At 30.4% G+C, this 26,058-nt stretch overlaps 1 protein-coding gene across 1 annotated transcript in view; it reads left to right on the top strand.

Annotated features, from left to right (window-relative positions):
* The window catches only part of LOC106882502 (suppressor of lurcher protein 1), a 1,283,613-nt gene that overhangs the window by 532,327 nt on the left and 725,228 nt on the right, over positions 1-26,058 (top strand). Inside the window, exon 5 of the mRNA XM_089350836.1 lies at positions 22,374-22,554. Coding sequence (XP_089206962.1) covers positions 22,374-22,554 — 181 coding nt within the window. The remainder of the gene's footprint in view (positions 1-22,373; positions 22,555-26,058) is intronic.

Genomic DNA, 26,058 nt, shown 5'->3' with positions numbered 1-26,058 from the left:
ACACAGTTTTTATTAGTATAAAGAAATACATGCATACATACATACATATGTATGGGTAATACAAACAGACAAGCACACACACCTACACTCTGTTACGACCTGGTGCCCATAACCCGAGCTTACGAGGATATGGCTGTAATCAACAAGTATAAGGTGAGCAACGGAATCAATGAGGATAGGGTGAATTGAAAACAATACCACACCATGAATTTTTGTAAAATATTGTTAATAGCCTGCATACAAACAAATATAAACACAAACAAACAGCAAATGCTGCTACACCATGTGACACAGAAATTATTTAAAATTTGACAAAAGTTTTGGCGAATTCCTGGAGCATAAAATAAATCCATAAATGCCTAACACAAAGCACAAAGTGCATAAACTAAACAGGTAATCATAACTTCCAGAATCCAATTGAACAACTTTGTCTCACAGAAAAACTGTCACAAAAAACTTATGGTGGTGGGGGGTAAAATTATCTCTGTTTATAAAGTTTGCCAGGGTGTAGCCAATTTGTCATAGTTTCACAGTTTTGACTGATAATTATAGTATATACACACACATATATATATATATGCATACACACACATACATACACACACATGTGCACAAACAAATAGACAAAAAGAACACACCTCCGATAACAGACAGAGCAATGAAAGTTTTAGAAAAAATAAATAAGTAAATGAGTGGAAATTGAACTGCCAAGTGTGTTAATTAATAAAGCATAAAAACTGAATGACTCATCCCAGACACAATAAAATATGCTTCAACATACACATTTACATAAAGAATCTTGCAAGCCAAATACAAAAGCAATATATACAGATATATATATATATATATAGCTAAGCAATTATTCATAGATGTGGGGGTTTACTTGGGGTAATGTTATTTCTGTATAAATGCACAAATATTATGAAAGTCACATAACAATGTAAAATTGGAAAAATCCATTTTCCAAATTATGGTTTCAAAAAGTACTTAGTTTGAACTGGACATATTGAAATTAAAAGTAAACCGTAACTCTGTAACAATTCCAACACCATTGTCATATCTTGAGAATCCCAGTATAGCAGAACCTAATGATGCAATAAACTGAGGACAGGTGAGATGCTTATGGTAATTGATTGCAGATATCTAGCAAATTTGATATATAAGTTTGAAACATTATTATGTAAGACTTTCATAGAAACTGTATCTTCTGTATTCTTCTAGTTATTGAAATGTCTTTCAAGAGAATATGCTATATTCATGTTTTCTAGAGAATGTATGTATGTGTGTGTGAGTATTTGGACAATAGTACTAACTACATAAAACTTACTGTATTTTATGCATCTAGAAGAGTTTGTTATGTAAGCTCTGCAGCATCTGTTATCATTTCCAATCAGTTAGTTTGCCAGCATGTATTTTCTTCTGAGATCACAAGTCTGGTCATTGAACAGCTAGGTTCATGGGGAAGGGCCTGGTAAACAACTTCTGCACTTGTCACCACATAATGCATCTAAATCGCATCATTGACAGATTCATATGAGTGCAAGATCAGGATAGGGATACCAAAATGTAACAAAAATAATCATATTATAATGTTTATAATAGACTAATGGAGAATGATACATTAAAACTCATATTTTCTTTTGAAAGTGCAGATGAGAAAATCTCAGAAATAATTGCAGAATTTACAGCTGTTATAATTGGCTATAATTCTCATTAATACCCATAATTATCTCAATCATTGACTGAGAAATAAATTAGGTTTTGTATTCTATAACAAAAAATTATGTATTCTCACTCTGAATGGATGACAAAATTTCAGATATTGTTTCAACAAACATTTTAAAATTTCTACATTTAACCCCACTTATGAAGCACATACATTTTAGATGAATTCATATATATGAATGCAAGTACTTGAAGCTGCTTAGCAACAATATAATAATGCTGTTTCTAGCAAGGAGACTAGCACCTATTCTGTTTGCAAGGTAGTCTGGAATAAATATTTCACATATGAAGGCTATTACTTCACTCTATTGAAAAGATCAACATCTAACTCAAGTGCACAAGTGTAACCTCTTAGATTGATTTAAATATATTTTTGTATATGTAGCAGAATTACTAATATTAATCAGATAAAGAATTATGGGTATCTTAATGCTATATTAGATATATGTTTTAAGAAATTGGTTAAAATTGGATTTGTGAGTTTGTACTTTGTATGTGAACATCAGCATTTTGTTAGCATCTATCTTTAAATTTCTTAAAAATATTGCTAAGAATAAATACTCATAAATACATGCACAAATAACAAACACACACTTCCATATATGTATGCATGCTCTTGCACATATGCACATACACAAATGTAAAAAGGGGATTTTCCCATGCAGACACTTATAAAAAAAATTTTCTTATTTATTTAGCATCAGTAATATCTTAGTGTTTATTGAGATTAGCATTTTCGACTATGCCATTTATCTGATTACCATTCTGTTTCAAAGTAATTACTCTAAAGTAGATAGGAAAATATTCTCTCTAAATAAGGAATGACTTATTTGATGCAGATTATTTGTTTGTGTTAGGTTTTTGAAATGATGAATTCAGTTCTTCAAGTGACACATTTCAAAGTTATAAATAATGTTGGTTTTATGCATGTTTAAACATGTGTGTGTAGGTATTATTTATATGCATGTTTATGTATGTACACACAGGTGCATGCAAACACACACATACACACACACACACTCTCTCTCTCTCTTACAAATTGCTTACTGTTGTCACAATGATTAGTATACATGAATACATATACAAAAATACATGTAACACTAAAATATGTACATGTGTTCACTTTGGAAATCAGTTAACATATTTTCAACCAGTGAGAGCTGACACTCACTAAAAGCAATATGAAAAATATATTCCTTCTTCCTTTTAAATACTTTCATAAGTTGCTTCCAATTTTATATGATTTAAAAAACCTAAAATACTTGTAGAAATGCATTTAGTTTTATGGACAGAGTAAATATGTTAGAGAAATAGTAGAGTGATAAATATTTTCTAAAAGGGAGATATATGAAACTGTTAGGAGATGTGAAGTCTATCCCTCAATTTGTCTGAAATGCTATTAAAGAATAAATACTCATAAATGAATGCAGAAATAACAAACACACATGCCATTGCTGGTGTTTGTTAGTACTGGCCTAATACAGGAACATTTGAAGTGAAGTAGACCTAGTCTATAAGAAGAGTAAAAATGGGCATGTTAAATAAAAAATTGAATTGATAAATGAAGTCATTTTTATGCAATAAATTCAATACCAGAAATGAAAATGCTTTATTGGCTACATGTAAAAACATGTGTAGGGATGGAATTCCACAGGGTCAGAGTCTGGGAAAGAAGGATTCAATGAAGCAGGTAATGTAAGACCTGGAGGACGCAAAACAGGTGGTAAATCATTAGTGAAAAATAATTATCATTATTATTAAGTATTTACAGAAGGAAATTGGTTTGGTTTCTACATTTACAATCACTTGCCATTGGTGTATACCAAAACAATTTTACTAACAAGAAATATGTAGTTTTTCTGTTTATGTCTCTTTTCTACTTTAGAATGAAATAAATATTAATTCTAGAAGCAATTAAAATCTAAATCAATATTTTGTTTAGATATCATACAGCAGAAAATTTAAAAAGTTACATAAATTCTCAATATTTGTGGGACTTGTAAAAGACAGAAGAAACTAAAAATATTTCTGAAATGTATGTATATGAATTGGTGTCTGTGTGTGAAGAAAGTAAAGTAAACAAATAAGTGAGAAAGAGTGAGAAAACACACACACACACACTCACACACTGGTATTTATCACATGTCCAGACTAAATGTTTTTACTGCTACAAGTAAATACCACTGAAAATAGTACTTCATTAAATACAAGTTTCTAGATGCTGTTCTCCTCACCAGCTATATAACCGATAGCTAATTTTAAAAATCTGTAAGTTCAATAAATAATAGTTGGTTTTTGTTATTTATGCTTATATAATTCTATAAATATATCGCTATTTAATATGCATGAGTGAAAAAATATTTTCTCATTTCTGCTCCTGTAACATTATGAGAATTTCAATAATCTTATCAGGTAGAACAGAAGATTATAAAATGAAAGAGTTAATGATTTAGTAGTTGGTTATTGTAGGCTACTATTGTAATAAATATAGTCTTGGAGAGTTGTTAATATGCCTGTAGCTATTCTTCATACATTTTGCATTAAAAAGCCATCTCAGACATTATATTTTTGACCTTAAGCAAACAATGTTACTTATTTCCTACAACCTGATTAGCTGGAGAATAATTACAAGTTGTATGCTGCTAGTTCTTGAAAATACAGCCTATTGTCAAAATATCTATGCCAAGACAAATATGAATATCTAAATTCATAATCATAACCACTTCATTGAGGCAAATAACACAAGTGAAATAAAAAATGTACCTAGCCATTCATTTTTTTTTTATTATTTAATACCACAAATTTGCAAGATCAAATCTGATTAACGTAAAAATTAATAGAAAAACTGTGTATGGAAAGTGCATTTTGAAAATATCTTTAATAACTGGTGAAGTCAGCATATAAGTGATCAGTCATAAACATAAAAGGGGATATCTAAGTCTGCAATAAACACATAATCCTGTGAACACCTTACTAAATGCTACTTCAGGTTATGCCATTGTAATTCTCCCCCCCCCCCTTTCAGTCATGAATGACTATGGGATTGCACCTAGAAAGTTTCCCTCCAAGACACAAGTGTGAGCAAGGTTGTTTTATGGAAGACCAGCAGTTACTTATGCATAACAGCCTCTCCTCTCCTTTTACAGGTATGTGTGTGTGTGTGTGTGTGTCTATCTATCTGCAAAAGCATGCATACATATGTATGTGTATGTATAAAAATCTTTCAGCAACTCTAAATTTCAACTACCTAACTTTAAATGCTACTTCAGGTTATGCCATTGTGATTCTCCATATTAAAGAGTAAAGACCTCCTTTGGTCATGAATAACCATGGGATTGCACCTAGAAAGTTCCCCTCCAAGGCACAAGTCCAGGCAAGGTTGTTTTATAAAAGACCAGCAGTTGCCAATGAATACCAGCCTCCCTTTTCCATGCCACCGACATTATCTAAGGGAAAGACAATGGCTGATACAACTTGGTACTAGTGACATTGTAACTTATTTATTCAGCTGAGTAAACGGGAGCAACATGAAATAAAATGTCATGCTCAAAGACACAACACACAACCTGGTTTAAGAATTGAACTCACTACCTCATGATTGTGAGCCTGACGTTCTAACCATTGAGCCATTCACCTTCATATTACATTTAGTGTATAATGAACTTGTTCTCAGATGTCATTTGTTTAAAACAAAAATGGTTTCTCTGTACAATAATCTCACATTTATGTATATTACATACCTACTTTCCATGGAAATATAAATCTGTACATTTCAACATAGCAGTGTATCTACCAAGAAACCTACTAACATAGCTGATTGATATTTACATACATTAAAGTGAATGTCAATATATTCACATTATGTATTAACACAGTGACAGTATTTACTCAAATTCCTTTATAAACATTTATTCATTCCTATAGTCATATATCAAATGTCATTGTCCAAGTTTTTGTGCTAGCCTGAGATGAGTATAACTATGTACTGCCATTGCCATTCCGTAAAGATTGCTAAGGAAAGACGTTTATATATTATACACATACAGTTTATAGGATTATCTAAATACTAAATAATATATTGGTGCATTATAAAGTAACTTCATAATTTTATAGTATCATGTAAGGATAAAATTAAAATTTCTTTTTAGATAGCTGCAATGTTTTCTTCCTTTTCATCCTGCATACTTTTTTCACTTTAAAGTGTTTAAGAGATTTTCTATTTAATAATATCCTCCATATAAGGGAATAATATTTTATGCCTTTTTATGGAAATGAAATATTATTGATATATGTGTGACTCAAAAGATTTACACTGTCCCGTGGAATAAAAATTCTCATTTTGTCACAAATATAATAATGCAAAGAATATTTAAATATCCATTAAATCATCACTTTGCTTTAAAAAGAAATAAACTATATATTTTTTTAAAATATTTTATTCAGCTTGAAAGTAATTTGAATGTTAGTTAATACTATAAATCTTATATGTACAGGATTTCATAATTTCATATGACTTTGAAAAGAGGTCTGGATTTTATACTTTTTATATTGTGTTTATACTCTCAATATTTCTCTATTTCTTGATATATCTTGCACTTCTAGTGAAATATTCTCAGATTTATAACTCAAATATTGATAAAAACATTTCATTAAGTTTGAAGTTTATCGATTTTTCACATGTTTATGAGTTGGCATTTAATTTATTGAAATGAATAAGAATTCTGATACAGCGATATATAATGCTAATTTGAAAAGATAGATTCATAAAATGATAGCCTTCATGTCATATAGGAGGCATAAGTACAACTATTTTTTCAAGTGATCATTGTAACTATTTTTATGAATAGAAGCTGAAGGCTTCTTAAAGTAATTTACATACATCTTAGTGCCTGCATGTGTGTGTAAAATATAAAGCAATGTTATAAGCATTAGTTTGTTTTGTAAAATATTTGTTATAATTGCACATACAAACACATTTTGGTGCAATAAAATCCATTCAAACATTAAAAACTTGTAAAATTGGGAAATAGTAGTATTATCCAGTAACACACACATGAACATTCTTTTATACTTACATGTATAGCTAATGAGGCAGAAGAGAATCTTAGATAAATGCTTGGTTGCCCTAAACTCTTGATCTATTTCTGATTTAGAGAGAAATACAGCAATTTAGTCAACCCTATTTCACTTCATGATTCAAGAAGAATTAGATAACTAATAAGTTAACCAATTACTGACTTATTGTTAAGGTCTGAATAATGCTATTGGCCCATCACAGCCTGAAAGGCTCCTAATAACTTAAATTTTACTTAGAGTTGGAGTGATTTCTTTTGATATTCTTAATCAGTTTATGAAATTACTTTTATAAAAATTAACGTTTTCTAAATTGCATAATGCAGGATTTGTCAATACTTATTTGTTACTAAGGTAAGATTTTGAAGGCCAGTAATATAGTTAGATGGAATTTAGCTTTGTTGGCATTTATTTTGGATAACAAACAAATTTTTCTTGAGCAAGTGGTCCTTTGTAAAGTAATTCTTATGAATTAAAGTTTGGAAACAAAGAAAAGAATTTTTTTGAAGGATTTCATAAAAATCATATAGTTCTTCACAAAGTTAGTCGAATGAAGCAGCCATGTCAACAAATCTGTTTTGAATTTGATGGTTTTTGTAAACTGTTCTTTTTTTGTTTTTTAATTGATCACATTTAATCGTGCTTATTCATACTGCTAAACACAGAAGTGATTAAATTATATGGGTGTCAAACATGGGTCAAGTTTATACTTGTTCATTAATTTCTTTATGGTAACCAATGTTTGACTTGCACATTTATGTTAGTTTTCCAATCAAACCACCCATTCTTTGAATTCCATACACGTCTATCTCCTTTCCCTCCTATCTTATTTTTCCCTAAATTGAAGACAATATTTCATGGCTTAATTAATGGCACATGTTTAAACTAAGATCAGCCATTCATAGTCACTATGGATGGGTGCAAGGCAGCAATTAAGGTGAAGACAATGGCCATATAAAAAGAACTGAAAAGAAAATAGAAAATCAAAAGACAGTTATTTAAAAGTGGCATGAAATAAATAAACTTAAAATAAGATGTTATATAAACAAATTAATTGAAATTGGACTATGGAGTTTTTAATTTCTATTCCATATTGAATTATTTATTTACATATTTTTGGCAAGAAATATGCATGCATGTTTTATAAAAAAATCCTTGCAATACTTGGCATCTAGTAGAAAGGCAGTATCTAATGTTCATCTAAATTTCATTTAATCATTCATATATTTAATGTGAGAATTTTGCTTTTATTACTACCAAGTTTCACATTGATAATATAATGAGTTGATGGTGAGTTTTATAATTAGCTCATTTGATAATTATATTTCCTAAGACAGATTAATGCAAATTTACTCATAATTGTGGCACATTTTGTTTGAAAGGCTATGTTAAAAGCTTGGCTTAATCAAATATTACTGCTATATATCCTCATCATAGTTACCATCAGCACACTCATAATAGCCATTAATATCCCCTTACTATCTATAATTTTTACAGTATGTGTTTTACTTTGATGCAGTGAACAGTTTATTTCTCCCTGCACCTTTATCCTTGGTCAACTTATTTGTGAAACCTAACAATTTGCCCAAATCTTCCTTTAGAAATCTATCAACTCATGGATGTTTTTCAAATATCACATCATGTCCATGTATACTTAAAAGTTCACACCAACATGCATTGATCAGTACTATTCAGGTTCAGCCACATTACCAACTGATATTCAGCTTTTGTTTGTGTATAAACATTGCACATTCAACTGGTAATACTCTGTTCATTCCTTCTCAATCACTATCACATATTTGAATCCATCAACATGTTTCAGATGATTATCAAGTATACCTCATTCAGCTGTTCTTTTGTTAAGAGAAGATAACATCTTATTATGAATCTACTATGCAATCACTAGATTGGCACTTTTGTAAATTGAGTAATATTACCTAGCATTATGTGTCACTTACAGGGAAACAATTTTAGTAGCCTACTTCTTGAAGTCTAATACCCTGGTTTATAACTGTGATATAGTACACTGTCTTCGCCAAATTATTTAAACATGCCACTAGATTGTGTCTCACTATTAAATTAGTTAGAAATGTTTCTAGCTATTTTATAACCATATTACTCAACCAATTTGAAAAACATTTTATCATTCCACACGTATACTATGAAGGCATATAAAAATACATATGGATGTGTATGAATTTTGTGTGGTACTTTGGTTGGATAATCTTGCATCAATTTTAAATTCATCCAGGGTTCTATCCAAATTTTGTTTATGAATATTAGGCACACATGATTAAAACAAAACAAAATTTAAAGTTTTTGATAATTGTTCATTCATTCACTCCCTTTGTTTTCACCTAAGATCAGTTATTAACATTCGATGTTGAATGCTAAAATTTAGTGATATTACTTGATGAGATTGAACATGGTGCACAAATGATTCACATATTATACAGCAAAATTTTTCATCAATGTAGATTGATATACTAGAATATTATTTGTGAAACTTATTCTTACCTAATATCAATATTTATTGAAATAGTTATTTTTTGAGAAGCATTTCTTTTGCCAAAGAAATAGATAATATTTATTAAAAACCCTCATTAATCAGGGTTATGTTATTATCAAGTTTTCTCAGAAGTACATGGGTTTGGTCTGAACCTACTATATTTTAAAACATCTATTAAGCCTTGTTTGGGCAAAGTGTCACAAGTGAAATTTGGTGAATGGAAACTGTGTGTGTGTGTGTGTGTGTGTGTGTGTGTGTGTGTGTGTGTGCGATGTATATAAATGTATTAATAAGTTGGATGTATCAGATAAAAATCTCTTGGCAAAACTTTACATACATTGGCTCCATTATTCTCCTGTCTCTTGAGCCTGTTATTTCTTCTTAGATTGTATCCTTGCAGTGTTTGGCAATTGAGCTCAATTTGTTTTACACTAGCACCTCAGATGTTCCTCTGTGTCATCTCCTTTAATATCCAATACTATACAGATAATACTATGCTTCCTTCTTCCATAATTGTTTGCATTCAAGCATCATCCACATATATCCTAGATTCATTATACTAAATCTGCTCTGATCCATTGAACAGAAAGTATTTTTTTACTGAGATATCATCAATATAGTAGTGGGCATTGGAGTGGTGATGGTCACTGTACATATAAAGCAACTGTCATCACACTGCATCCTCTCTAAGTACAATCGAAATACTCCTAGAACATTCAAGTTCACTACACATACTAGACTTGGCCACCACGAAGAATTTCACCTTATGAACACACCTAACAAAATCTTCAATATATAAAAAGAAAACAAAATCACGAAGTCTGGCCTTCCTCTTCAAATTCCCAAAATAATTCCTGAACAACTTCTGATCCTCTATTATGCTCAGGTGGAACTCACTATGAAGTATTGGTCCCATATTTGGGACAGTGATACTGCTGCTACACATGTAAGTATCCTAAAAGGTTATTCAGTTAATTGGCATGAAGTCACTCACTGACATACTCCAAACTCTAATTATCTCATCTCCCTGCCTTTTCTACATTACTAGAGTGGCCTCTGCAGTTGACAGGTCCCACACTGCCACCATTATCCAGGCACTTAATTCACCAGTCTCTTTTATGTCTCTCAGGTTTACATTCAACAATATATGCAGTCCTTCCATCCAAGGCATTAACTCAGTGCAACTCCTTTCCTGCACATTCTTTGCCGCTGTCACTAAAGCAATAAAAGAGTAATACCTGTTAGATATTTTTAAACTTTCTGAATTTCTCAAGTATTTAAACAAAATTTAAAGAAATATTTTACAATAAAAAATATATTGAAATTAAAACAATTATATTTGATTTCTGGAATTATTTTGATAACTGGAAAAGTTCCAACATCAATCTCTACATATGCATTCCCTCTTCACCGAATTTCACTTAGCAAGACAGTCTATTAGAATTTTAATCTTCAATTTTGTTCTGAAATAAACACCAAAAATTGTCTTTAAAATATGGAAGCTTAGTTAATGAAATAAAGGTAAAAAATAGAATTACAAATAAAACTTAAATCTATTCTTTTTTTCTTAAAAAAATAGATATTTTTCTTTTTTTTTTTTTTTTTGTATATTTTCAACCCAAACCAGTATAATATCTTTCTAAACAAAAATCTAGATTTACTCACTGAGTGTGTGAATTTCAAAGAGAATGCTTCTCTCATGATTAATTTCGCTTAATTGCTTTCGGAATTTCAAATTCTTATTCAATTTTAGTTATTTTAATTGAAATAGAAATTCCAAAGCAGTTATTGATTTGTGAAAGAGCTCCCTCTCCACGTTTTCCTTTTAATCATTGCTTGCTTGCTCATCATTGGTTTTATTCAGTAACTTTCATTTATCACACACAATACCTTGCTTTCGAAACATGTTTCCCTTCATGCAAATTGTGCATCCAGTAACATCTTTGAGAATAACTGACACACTCTAGGGAAGCATATGGCATTAAGCCTGGTATTCTTTGATCCAAATAAAAATAAACATTTGTAATTATTCAGTTAAAATGTTTCTCTCTTCAGACAGACTCGCATGCTCTTTCTTTTTCCATAAAATGTTCTTTCTATATCAAGTTATGAAAATAAGAAGACAATGGATTAATCTTGTTTTAATAAGGATGATTAGGATTGATATTAATTCCAGTAATAATGGTTAACTTGGACACATCACCACAAATAATAGTAACAATACTCTCATAATACCACCGTTGTCTTTATTATTGCTGTCATCACTACCCTCATAATCCTCTATCATTTACTTTGTTATAACCACATCTATCTAATAAAATATTTTTATTTAGATAAAAGATTCTACCTGTATAAATCTGAATCTATTTTTCTTTCGGTTATTATTATTATTATTATTATTATTATTATTATTATTATTATTATTATTATTATTATTAATGTCCTTTATGTTCCAACAGCAATGTTTTATGGAAATGAGTGTTGAGAATATTTGACTGGGACAGATGTTATGAGAGAAAAAAAGAAAAAAAGCCTCTTCAATAGAGCTTAATGTGAAAATGAAAGGTTGATATTGAAAATACAGAAATGTTCCTTTAAACAAATGTTTCATTTGACTATCTCTAATTCAAGTAAGCAATGCCACCAAAAACACAAGTAAGAACTTGATTTGAAAGCTTCAGTGAATACTCTGTTATGCGGATTAAGTAAAATACTATAAACATTCAAGAAATAGTGTTCTCAATGTATTGGTAGCAACTTGTATGGCATTGATGTTTTTCATATTGACATCTGGTGTAATAAATTCAGCTTCTTATATCATAGTGCAGATGGCAGGATATCAAATAAGGTTAGCTTCTTTCATAACATTTTTGAATTCAACTCTTGCCAGGAGGGAATTCCATTAATCTTTCCATGATTAATATGGAATGGTTATGATTATGATTTCTCCCTCAACAAAATGGATCTTATATCTGATCAAAAGAAAACAAAATTAATTCTGGAATTCATTTTATGAGACTCTTTGAATGTGATGTATATTATGTTCTATTCCAAAGCAAGGAGTGCTGAAATCAGTAAGATTCCTATCTTAGAGGCCTTGAAATTTAATATAAGGATATGATATGCTTTTTTTTCTTTTCTTTTAAGTGGAAAAGAGGTTCCAAAGAAAAGTTCTATCTTAATTCTAAAATATAATAGATTATCTGTGCTTTAAATGTTTCTTTATTTCTATTCTTAAAATTGCCTTGTTGAAATTTGTAGTGGTTTGAAAGTATTTACTTGCCATAACTGGTAACATTAAAGCATTCTCAGAAGAGATCTTCAGTATAAAGAGTCTGAAATTAATGAGCAACAACCATTAGTGAATGTAACTGCATAGTATTACTAGTATAGTTCAATGGTGAATCTAAAGCTTTAAGAAGATATTATTGTAAAGTTCAACCTCAAAAGTGAATGAGGGGAAGCAATCAATATTTTGAATATCTTAGATAATGTTCTATACTAAAATACAATAATGCTATTGAAGGGCTGAATAAGAACTAGTGCCTTAAGAATGAAAGAAATGTTTGCTTTGATGTGTTATATATTCACTCTGATAGGATGAAAGGGAAGAATGTGCACTGTGTCTTTCCAAAATTGATCTAATAAAAACATTAGTTCTAATCAAAGGAATATAAAATAATTAATACCAACCAATAAATTTAAATTGAGATATTAATCTCATTATTGATCATAGTGCTACACATTTATTATTAACAACTACCCACAGTTAGTATTTATTAATTAGATATAGGCTGGAATATTTTAAATATAGTTCCTTGTATCATGAGATAATATTAATGAGTATGTTTTACATAAATGATGTTATATTACCTACTGAAGTATTAGGTATTGGAAATAGAGAATATTTTTAAAAACTGTCTCTAGTTTGCCATTTTTAACTCCATGAAGTCTGTGACAGAAAATGAAATTAGTAGAAATCATATGTTAGATGGCTTTGATATAGTATCATTGATAATGTTGATCGTGTGTATGAGTGGCTAATGAAATATGTTTAAATCTACTTTTCATTGCAATCAATCAGAAGATAGATATTGGGTAATGTTTATATAAACTATGGGAAATAAAAATTCATTAATTTCCAATTTGAGTAGACAACAACATAGTGAATATAAGTGTTGATTGAGTCGATTTTTAAGTTTTGTAGTGTACTTGGTGGTTTTGAATTCTCTCTTTGGCTCAGTTAATCTGTAAATACTCTAGTTCAATTGGAATGAGCAAGGAGAATTTCAAATTAGAGAATAACTAATACAACAATATTCTACCTTCAAATACTAAATAAAGGGTCCAGATTGAATGTCTAAGAAAATCACTGAACAGTTGCTTAAAAGGTCAATAGATACACTTGCCAAGTTGGTGTGTCTGTAATAACCAGAATGAGAACTCTCATGCAAATCTTTTAGAGTGTGTATATTTAAAGCATTTGAAACATTACCAGACTTATATACCAATGTGTACATAACATTTTTTCAGCTCTTGGTATAATGTTCATATTTGACTGTTGCATGAGCATGTTTCAAGTGACAAATCCTTATGGTAAAAATTATATTAAAATGTATGTGGTAAAGTAATTTGAAAGAAGTGTTTAAAGCAGTGTTAACATGCCAAAAGAAGTAGAGTGTTGTAATGTTTTGGACAGGGTCACTTGTGTGAGAAAATATTGGGAGAATGAAATAGTCTTGTAGGTACTGCTTTAGAAAGTTGGTTAATGTCTGCTCTGATAATGAAGTATGGATATTCAATATAGTTGCAATTGTAATATTTTCTCTTAAAGACCAGTACCTATTTTACTTTCAGAATGTGTTCAATGTTTAAATTCAACTTCCTGAATATAAATTTCCAGATTTTAGTGGTCATGACTTAGAAAATAACTATCTCCTTTACAGTATTATTTCTATTGTTAGTGTGGCAGTAAAAAGCTGAAAAGCTAAAAGCCTACTGAACAGACAATATTTTTATAGCTATTTCAATATAGAGCATAGTTTAAAAAAATCTTTTATAAAATAATGAGTATGTGTATTATATTAAGCAAGAATTAAATGCTTTCCCCAAAATACTTTAGGTTAAGGGAAAATATTGACTTTAGAATAGTTTCAAAACACTCTGAAGGGTGGGTCCATTAATTTAAAGATAGTTGCTGAAGTGCTTTCTTTCAAACAAATTTCAACAAGAATATTCAAAACAATTAGAAAATTAAAAGATAATACTCTGAGAATATTAATTACATTCAAATGACCTATTACACTATCAAGATATTTATCAACGAAAATGTCCCCAGCAATTTACATTAATAAAAGCCTAGTAATATTGAGCAGTTTCCTTGATAAATGTTCATTGGATTTCAAAGTACATTTATGATACAAGAGATGTAGCTTTGGAAGACTGGTTAAGATTGTTGGTGCAGAGACCACAATTTGGGATGTGTCTTGTAAAAATCACTGTGCTTAAGCAGTCTACTTAAGTGAAACCTTGTACTTACATGGCAACCAGTTTGATAGCTTACAGGACAAAGATCAAATTATATCAAAACTGATTTAGTTATATCAAGTTTCTGTTGGTTACATTTGTATAACAAATGATCTATAAAAGTCAAAGAAATCATGTCATTGGATTCAGATCTGCTTCTGTCAAGAATGGTGTGGTTTCTATCTCTTACTTTGCTATACTGGAAAGGAAACTACACACAGATATAAACATGAGCAATAATAATATTTGATTTTGAGTGACAGTTATGCATGCATAAATATTTTATCAACTCAAAAGCAATAAAAGTTTAAGCCATTCTTTTCAGGAATCAAACCAACAAATCTAAAGCATGTATTATAGTATTGATGAGGCTAATTTGAAAATAAAGTGTCACAAGTTTCTTGAGATTTCTTAAATTAATAAATAACAAAAGTTTCATTTCTCAAAATAGAACCATATTTATATTTACCCTCTTCATCTTCTCTCCGTCTGCAAATTTAATTCCCTGATGGGAGGTACTGATTGATTCTAGTTAAATGTTTACCAAAAGCTGTAACTTGATTGCTGTTAAGTTCTGCTTCAATTATGTTGATTTTAGAAATTCACCAGAGATTAGAAATTTCTGAAACAATTGTTATCACTGCAATATTTCCCAGAGACCTCTGCTATCATACATAGCTGGATTAATGAACCTTAGAATGTGAAAAATCTCTATTTAACCAATCAGGTAACTGCCTCATGGGGCAACATTTTGGACATGTGCCAGAAATGCAAACATGTTCAACACAATATCAACAAAGTAATGCTTGTACTAGAGAAAGGAAGAAGAAATTTCTACATTGGCTTTAGAGATAATCAACTTAATGAGAATAAAGCCTAGCATGATAACTTAAGTGAAAATTGCAAACATAATTTTTTGAAATATGATGTATGCATCTCTTAATATTTAGATAATTCTTACAAAAATTTTGCTAACATATCACTGTTTTTTTTCATTCAATTTTACATTATATTTGTCAGATTTTTAATTCTCGCTCAAATGCATTTTGTAAATGTACAAATATATGCATTGTTATTTCATTAATATTAGCATCACAGTATTCATTTTAATGTTTATCCATCAAATGATATCAACAATAAATTCTGTTACGAATTATAATGTGTGTTTGTGTTTGTCTTATGCCAGGAATTTATATTTTTTAGTACATTGTACAGGATCCTAACCTTGTCCAATCCTTCATATTTTGTGACTGTGTAAAAGCTAACACCACTTTTCAACACAGTTCTTGTAGTCATGATTTAATTAATCTAATGAGTCATTAATATAATTCTCACTTGTAGGACTCAATAAGAATACAAGTATTCAATTAACAGCATTTTATATTATATTGAAATGCATTGTGGAAAAATGTATGGAAAAATAGATAAGAAACAAATTAAACATGATGCATTGCTTACGTATTTTTTGAATGAGCTTATAATGCATGTGTCACTATCCATTGCATACGGTTCTTACTGAGTAAATGAGGAAATAATTAAATATTGTAATAAAAAAAATGTCATCTGAATTTGTGGTACTAACATTGTTTAGGGAATAAAAGATTTGCCGATGTTGGCATGTAATGAAATTAATGATTTTAGTTAAAGTTGTATAACTGAAGTAATTTATAGGGATTTGGCAGTGATGACCGTGAAGCAGAAAAGAAAATGTATTCAGGTTTACATGATGGTTACTGCTGCGACCTAAAGAAGCATTATATTGCTAACACATCATTCATGAAACCTGTTGGTTCACTGTCATTGAAGCACCTGTATATTAGAAATTAATTGATATTAGTAAGAGATGAGAAAACAGCTTGGTTGTGCAGGTGTGATCACTTGGAAATGCCACATACCAGTTGTCGAGGTTTCAGGGATCATTGGGAGAGACCGTGCTCTGTTTTAGAGCCTTTGGTGCACATTCTCTATGTTTAGTCATAAAAAACATACTTTATGGATCAAATCTAATCTAGTGGTAGTAAAATATGATAATATGATAATGTTTTACCAATTTTTACATGCATTTCAAGGTATAAACCATGCCAGTGATGCTAAAATGTAATCTCAATTCTTTTCATCTTTGATTCGTTTTCAGTATAGTTCTTAACACAAAAGAACAACTAAAAGTATTATTATAACATGTATTTTTATATTATATAGGTTTGGTTAGTTTAGTCACTATAGTATAGAATCAATTGAGATTTTCATTTTCTATAGAAAGCATTACATTTTAAGGACCCATTTTATTGGCAGTGTCCATCACAACTTTGTTTTCTTTCTCTCATTCCTGAATTAGTCGACACGATGCCTTTGCAAATGAGTGTAGTAATGTCCTTTCTAACATGACTTGGCAATTCATCAGTATCTTGCTAGTGTTTACTGTTAATAAAGCAACTACAGTCTTCTAGATTTGATTGGGATTTAATGGCAGTCAGCCAATATACTCTAACAAGCTCTCTGAAATTAATTTAGGCAATGATCTGGAATCTTTTCGTACTTCTAAATGAATTACTTTGATTAAAATGGAGTAAACCCCTACCTTGATACTTTCAGGAAATTTATCTTCATAAAAGTTCTTTATTATCCTTTAAAGTTCGAGGCAGAAGGAGTAATGTTGGTATTGGTGTGTTTTGACTTTGTGTGTGTGTGTGTGTGTGTGTGTGTGTGTGTGTAAGATATATCCTTGTATGCATCTGTATATATGTACATATATGCATATGTATGCAGATATGTACACGAGGGGATGCTGAAAAGTTCCTGGCTTTAAGGGTACTGCAAATGGCCCAACCACCTAAATTCTTTTGTAGGACTTTAGACAAACTGAAGGACGACTGCAATAAGCATGTGAATCTGAGAGGAGAATGTGTTGAATAAAATCATAATTAACTGATCCTCCTGTATTTTCTTTTACTAAAAGCCAGGAACTTTTCAGCATCCTCTCGTAATATATATATATATGTATATATATATGAGAGAGAGAGATTCATATATATGTGTATGTATATATTTATACACACACATATATCTATATCGATGTATTTATATATCATCATCATCATCATTTAACATGACTTTCATACTAGCATGAGTTGGAGGACTTAGTAGGGTCTGCGTTGGCATGGTTTGTACTGCCAGCTGTCCTTCCCAGAGCCAACTACTTTACAAAGTGTAACTGTTTTGGATTTTTTTGTTTTTCTCTTTTGAGACCAGAACTAATGAATGTTATAATATGCAAAGATAAGCGCTCAAAATAGTCCCTGTAAATTGAGTGGGAAGTGAAAAGAGAATGGATTTTAGGTGATGCAATGATCAGGGTGGAGGCGAAACCAGCAGAATGGATATTGGCAATGCAAGCTTCACATTTCCATTGTTTGGTAGAATGAGCCTAAGCCGTTGGTCATCTATTGAAAAGTAGCATGTTGCCAAATTGAAATTTCACATTCAACTGGAGCTCACTAGCATATTTTTTGTTTTGGTGAAAGTAAATTATTTTTCTTCAGTCTTGAAGCAAGAAGTGTGCGTGTGTGTGTGTGTGTGTGTGTGTGTGTGTGTGTGTGTGTGTGTGTGTGTGTGTTCAGGACCAGTTGAAAGTTCAGTAGCATTGTCATCCCTGTCCACTTTATTGTCTTAGGAACTTAGACCATCAGTTTGAAAAAATGAGTGGATATTGATTGATTCATCATATTAAAATGGTCAGCATACTGAATAAAGATTTGGAAAGACAGTTTTGTGTTTGTTCTTTGTAGAAAACCCAGTTGTATTGTTACTTCAAAATGTAGTTATATGATGATCGCTCCGCTCTTTTCACATTATGGTTAAGGCAAAAATATCGATCATCTCTTTTAATTTAAGCATCTCTTTTAATTTATATAGTCTATGTGAATGAACACTTAGATTGAATGTATTGTTATTTGCTTATCTTTGTGACCTATATGACTAATAAAACATATCTGCTATACTTCCATAAGTTCCAATGAAATGGTTTGTCACTGTTTATTATAAAAATACATAGGACATAGCAAGAAAGATCTGTTTGATTTTTCTCATTCATAATGATTTGAGAAAATATTCTGAATATACAATATTATATAAAATTAAATGGTCTTATCTCAAAACTATATAAACACACACACACGCACATGTGTGCATGCACACACACACGTGCAGACATAAAACTATATACACTGATGACACTTTGGAATCAGCATTGAAAAGGCGTTCTGGTCCATATCAAATCATCACTGATGGAAATTGATTGTTGACAAGTGTTAGCAACTGACTCTGTATTTTCAACAATAGTATTAACAATGTGTTAAATAAAAGCATAATATTTGGCACCTTATTATAAGAAAACAATACTATTTAATAACAGTAAAAAATGATGATGTTGATGAAATAGATATGATTAATTATATAAAATATTAACATTTCATCATTAAGCAATCATGTACAGAAAATAAGTAATTTAATATAACCTATAATTCACCACTAATTTAGCCAGATTAAAACATAGCGTTTGTTGTGCAGTGTTCTTACTCTGCCTGTTGTCATATTTTCTTTCTTCAAACCTGCTCATTTAGCAATGGTACTTTTCCATTTGTGTACAACTTGTCATGTATACCATTTCATCATTTCAGTACTCCTCTGCATTTTTACACTTTTTGACCTTTCATTTTTTTTGTTTTCTGTGTGTGTGATACTCTCACCTAGAGTTACATAAAATTGTTTATTCAAAGAAATATCTTGCTGTAGAATTCTTCTACTCCAAAAAGTGTACCATTTAAAGTTGTCCCTTCCATTCTTCTGATCAAGTGCATCTTAGCTCGATTGATTTTTGTTAGCTCTACCAGTGTTATCAGATGTGTAATTTGGTCCAAAGCATTTTAAATTTTGCATCATTTTCTTGTGGTTATACAATATAAGTATCTGGGTGTGTATATGCATTAAATCTCCATCTCCTTCTATGAGTCTCTCTCTCTTTCTCGTTGTCTCTTTCTCTCTCACACACACATTCTCTAACTATCTCTTTCTTTAAGTATATAATCATATAAGTGAAAGTATGACCGTGTGGTTATGAAGTTCACTTGCCAATTGTGTGGTTACATGTTCAATCCCAAGACACTGCACTTTGGGAAAATGTGTTCTTATATTGCCTCAGGCTGATCCTGTAAATAAGATTTGGTTGATGGAATAACTGTGAAAATGCTTATTGTCTGTGTGTGTGTGCGTGCCTCTGTGTGTGTGTGTGTGTGTGTGTGTGTGTGTGTGTGTGTGTGTGTGTGTGTGTGCATATTCATTTGATCAATGCTTAAAAGTGGTGCTGTTGTTTATGTTGTGTTAGTTTATGTCCTAGTTTAGTGGTTCAACAAAGAGATTAATAAAATATATACTAAACTAAAATAAATTCTTAGTTTGAAATGTGTTTGACTAAACTCTTGAAGACAGTTCCCCAAGATGGCTGCAGTACAAGGATTAGCCAATAGAAAAATGAAAGAATAACATTTTCTCTCTTTAACAATCTCTGCTTCTTGAAAGTTTTTCCAAATTACTTAGACTCCCACACATTAATCCCTTTGCATATAGGGCTCTAAGTGACTATAATTTTGGTTCAGTTTTAGAAATCATCTTATTCTAAATGTTGGATTTAGCAAAAGATATAATCAGAAAATCAGTTTTAGGTTTTAAAGAAGCTACATCACACAAATTTCCATTCATTTTTATTTCCTTTCACCTTCAATGTTAAAACTGGTCTTTTATGGTAAAATATAGGACTTTTCCCCCCAAGTAAATAAAATTTAATAGTTTTATGTTATTGAGTTAATATTCAGTAATATATAATGTGACTATTTATGCTAAGCAGTTCAAACCAATTGTTTCAATGGGAAGCTGATCATATATTTGGGAGATTTATAATTGTGATGATTGAAAGAAAATTTATGCAAATTCTCCTAAATATAGTTCTAGTATGGCTGCTTTAAACTATTGCAATACTAATGACAGGAGAAGAATGAATTGGAATAATTAAATCATGATTTGATTTTAAATAAGTATATTTCAATAATTTAGCGAAATATTTACTCATACCACTTGAGTTTAGGTTATTGGTTATTCAATAATTTTACAGAAAACAAAGCATATGAAATGGAATAAATGCACGTGTCTGTGCACTCACTCATGCAAGTATATTTTGCATATGTGTTAATATACAGGCAGATATAGTCATGCAAGTACATACACAGAAAAATTCCTAAGTGAAGCACTTTCAAATGTGCAGGCAAAAATACACAACATGCAATTTCTATAATATATACAAGGAATCACATTAACAGAACAAAAATAATAGCTAGTGTGAAATGGTCGCTGAAGCTCAACATATATAAGCTTCCCAGTTGCTTTCCAGAATATAAAAGTAGCCAATAAATTATATTTACAATTCTCTTCTGAGTTACTAACCAGCAAACTTTTACAGTTTATACATAACAATACATTTAGTAGAACAATTTATAAAATTATTAACCATTATAAATGGTGTTCTAATTCAAAAGTATTCCATAGAGATTTGTCGTTGTAAAACTTCATGCTTGAATACCAGTGATTTATTAATTAATTTAAAAATAAAAATGATTGTAGAAATGTCTTTTGCTTTTAAAAATTATTTTATTTTTGCATGTATGTATGTGTGTATGTGTGTCTGTATGTATATATGTGCATATGTATGTTCGATTATGTGTGTCTGTATGTGAGTGCATGTTTGTGTGTATGCATATGTGTATACATGTGTATATAGTCACACACTCATTTATACACACATGTATACATGTATATGTACATATACATTGTGTGTCTGTTCCTATATATATGTTTACACATACATAATACACATGTATATGAATATATATCATAGCAAGCTAAAAACTCTGAGTAGCAAATTTTAATACTTATATGAACTCTATATTTTTATAATACTTTTGTCTCAAACTTTTTAAAGACAAAAGAAGCAAATGCATCCAACCACCTACCTATCTATCTATCTATCTATCTATCTATCTATCTATCTATCTATCTATCTATCTATCTATCTATCTATTTATCTATCTAAATATACATACACACACATACATACATACAGATATATGTATATATATATATATGTACATACACACACATATACATATGTATATATTTGTGTGTATGTGTGTGTGTGTGTATGCACGTATATATATATATGTATATATATATATATATATATATATATATATATATATACACATACATATATATGTACACACACATATATGCATATATATATATACATATATATACATACACATACATACATACATAAATACAAACATATATATAAACATATATATAAACATACATATATATTTGCCTCTGTAAAAATTTATGTATTCTAATGTAAATTTATTTTTAATGTTACACTTCAAACTATGGTTTAATGTGAATACATTCTAACTATTACTTATAATGTTTCTTGCAGCATGCGAATGTGTGGTTTACCAGAGCTATGGTAATTCTAGAGGAAAATTCACTTCACCCAACTTCCCGGAGACATACCCTAGAAACATTAATTGCATTTTATATACCTTCATCGGTGACTTAGGAGAAATCATCGAACTATCATTTTTGGAGTTTGATTTAAAAATGCCAGGTCAAGACAGGTAAGAATTGAAATTTTTGCCTCTACTATATCAGCTCTAATTCAAATAAAACTGTCTTCATCTATATGTGTGTGTGAGTGTGTGTATGTGCATTGATGTGTGTATACATATAATTTAGCATTCTATCATGATCTTGCTAATCTCATGTTAAAAGAGATAAAAAATATTTTTCATTTATTTGTTGATGTTCAGTTTTATATACATAATGAATAGACTATGAATTTTCTGCTAATATCTTTTCTGCTTTTAACTTAGATGTATTTTCATGTTTCTTTTCTTTATTGCCATAATGGAAAATGAATGTTTCTTAGCTTGCAGGATACTTAATTACTTTCTTATACACTCTAACACAAAACCAAAAGTTCAAAATTTTCCCTTATGCATTTTCTCATTTTTATGTCTACATAATTACTGCCGTATTATTATTATAACTTCTTTATTTTTTTTTGTTTTGAAAACATATTTATGTATTAATGAAGCATTATAATTTAGATTTAGTTTCAGGCTGAATAATCTAAGGCACATGAGGTAGAGACCTATTGACAGTGCATAATTTTCTTTGAAGCAAAGGCAGCATGATTCGTGAGTGTGTGTGTATGAGAGAGACAGAGAAAGAAGTATATATGTGAATGAATGCATATATTCATATATCTGTAATAGTTATGTATGTATTGGTTCTTCGTGTACGTATTTATGTAGCATTTTGCTTGAATGGGCATATATTTAAACAGTTGTCTATAAGTCTTTGTATGTGTGTATATAGGTATATATATTTGTGTGTGTGTATAAATACAGATATAAATATAATTATATGCATATAAAATATATCCTCAGTGTAACAATTGCATACATGCAAACACAAAGAAGTAAATATATTTAGATGGGTTTGCATATTTACACATGTTAAGCATGTGCTTTGTTGTATAAATACATTTGGGAATTGTTTTTGATATGTATATACATATATTCAATTTTAAATTTGTTTGTTTCAGTGGAGCATTAAACATACAAAAATGTATAATACCTTGCTATTTTATACCCCTTTGTTTGATGTATCAATAGCATCCACTTAACACCCATTATAATTTTAACAATGTTTTGAATCTGCTTCAATAGACAAACCCAGAATAATTCATTTTAACAATTATCAACAATGTCAATTGGTATTACATATTGATTGGAAGAGTCAAATTGCTGACAATTGTTCTACATTTGATGAAAATACAATATCAAACTTATTGGCAAGTTGTTACTACCATCATGCTCTCATCTAAGAAGTGACATATTTTGCCTTTGAGAGGTGTAAAAATGAACAAAGACAGAAAGAGAGAGAGAGGGAGAGAAAGAGAGAGGGGGAGAGAGAGGGGGGAGAGAGAGAGACAGAGAGAGCAGAAATTGTTGATAAATTATCACTCAAAATAGAATTTCATGAGTGTAGATTTGTGTGTTGGTATGTGTCTTTATAATACTTGTGCATACATATGTATGCACATATATGTGTATGTGTGCATGCAGTTGTATATATGTATGCATAAAATTATATATGGTTTTATTTAAGCAATTGTGTTTGATATGTACACACATTCTATTTAATAAAAGTTACAGATCTTGTTACCAATATATAATCTACACTTTTATGTTGGGAAACATCTTCAGAATTTTCTCAATTAATTTCACTGTTGGAGTCATTTATTTCAGTTGTATGACATATGGATCACACTTAATTTCCAACAATGCTGTTATTGTTCTTTCTACTGAAAGCCTTTATTAAAAATCAGCTCAAAATTTAGTTGTTTAAAAAAATCTAAAATTCAAAACTTTCCTTCTGTATATATTTCTTACATATATAATATGTATCAAGAGTATTTTTTTAACATGTTGATTATTTTCCCCTGCTTAGAGACCATCAATTATAGTTTTCACTGCACTGTTCCACCATAGGATATTATTCATTGCTTTGAATTTACTTGTTTAATAACCATTTGATTGTTACTGTACAAAGTGCACACCAGCCACTCTTCCTAAACCTCCACATTTCAGGTGTGAACAGCATAATACTTCACCTCATTTTCATTATATCTGTGAACAAAATCCTTGACATCAACATCCTATAGTGACAGAAGAATCTATCTCTTTAAACAGTATTAGGTCATAGTCACTATACTTATCAAGCTATCTTACAATATTATTTCTTTACTAATGCAATAAGCTGGCAGAACCATTAGCATACCAGACGAATTGCTTAGTAGCATTTCATCCATCTTTACATTCTAAGTTCATATTCTGCTGTGGTTGATGTTGCCTTTCATCCTTTCGGGGTTGATAAAACAAGTACCAGCTGAGCGCTGGGGTCGATGTAATGGACTATCCTGATCCTCCAAAATTTTAGCCTTTGTACCTACAACAGAAAGGAATGTTACATCTTACCTACTCATTTATAAACCCTCAAATTCACTACAATTGCTTGGGGATAAAGTTCCTGATCTGATTTTTTTTTTTTGTAGTAACCATGCATTTGTAACATACCAGACACTGAGCTTCTTCTTCAAGGCAAGAAAATACTTGAGCTCTAAATAGTTGTTGGACTTTTGAAGGACAGAAGTGTTCCTCATCTCAGCTGGAGAATACTAGTCACATATGTCTCAAATCATCCTGATTGATAAGCAGACCTTCATTTACCAACTCATTACAATCACTAACCCACTTATGTACAGTATCTCACCACCTACTCATCTACTATTACTACATCAGTTTCTACTCTGCTGAACTAAATCCCTGCATATCTGGTTCTCCTATAACTATATAATAATATTAATAACTCATGTAAGGTGGGGAGCTGACAGAATTGCAAGCACTCCGGGTGAAATGCTTAGTAGTATTTCATCCGATAAAATAAGTACTCAATTAATCAGCTGGGACGATGCAATCAAGTTGCCCCCTCCCCCAAATTGCTGGCCTTGTGCCTAAATTTGGAACCAACACTAATAAGTCATGTAAATGTGACTGATGATCCTGAAAGGAAGATCGGATACCAGTCATTCAATATGGTTTGGTGTGCTGTAAAAGTATCAAGAAGAAGCCATCAAAATGGTGCACATTCTTCCATGCAGACCCCTGAAATTCTGTGCAGATATTTTGATACGAACACTTGCACAACACAAGCAACTTGTTTGTGAGTCTCAAAGTACTATGCTTGAGAATGTCTGAGAAATCCCTTTATTTGTTGTTCAAAATAATATAAATAAAACAAATCCAACAGGAAGTTACACACTAGGTTATTATTCATATTACATATTTTACATTCTTACCATTGATAGTATTTAAACATAATGCAAACTAATAAACTGCTTATCAGTTAACTAGTCAATACTTTTATAAAATGTATCAATATATTAACTAAATTTAACATTAACATGGAAGTATGTTAAGATTTCTTTTTTTTATTTTACCTATAAGATAATATAGAGTAGGAAACTGTTATACATGGGAGAAGCTTTCTAATAG

The sequence above is a fragment of the Octopus bimaculoides genome, chromosome 4 (assembly GCF_046866305.1).
Source record: "Octopus bimaculoides isolate indiv1 chromosome 4, ASM4686630v1, whole genome shotgun sequence".
In the NCBI taxonomy this organism is placed as follows: Eukaryota; Metazoa; Mollusca; class Cephalopoda; order Octopoda; family Octopodidae; genus Octopus; species Octopus bimaculoides.
The sequence above is the reverse complement of the archived record's forward strand: the minus strand, read 5'-3'. Positions and strand labels throughout refer to the sequence as shown.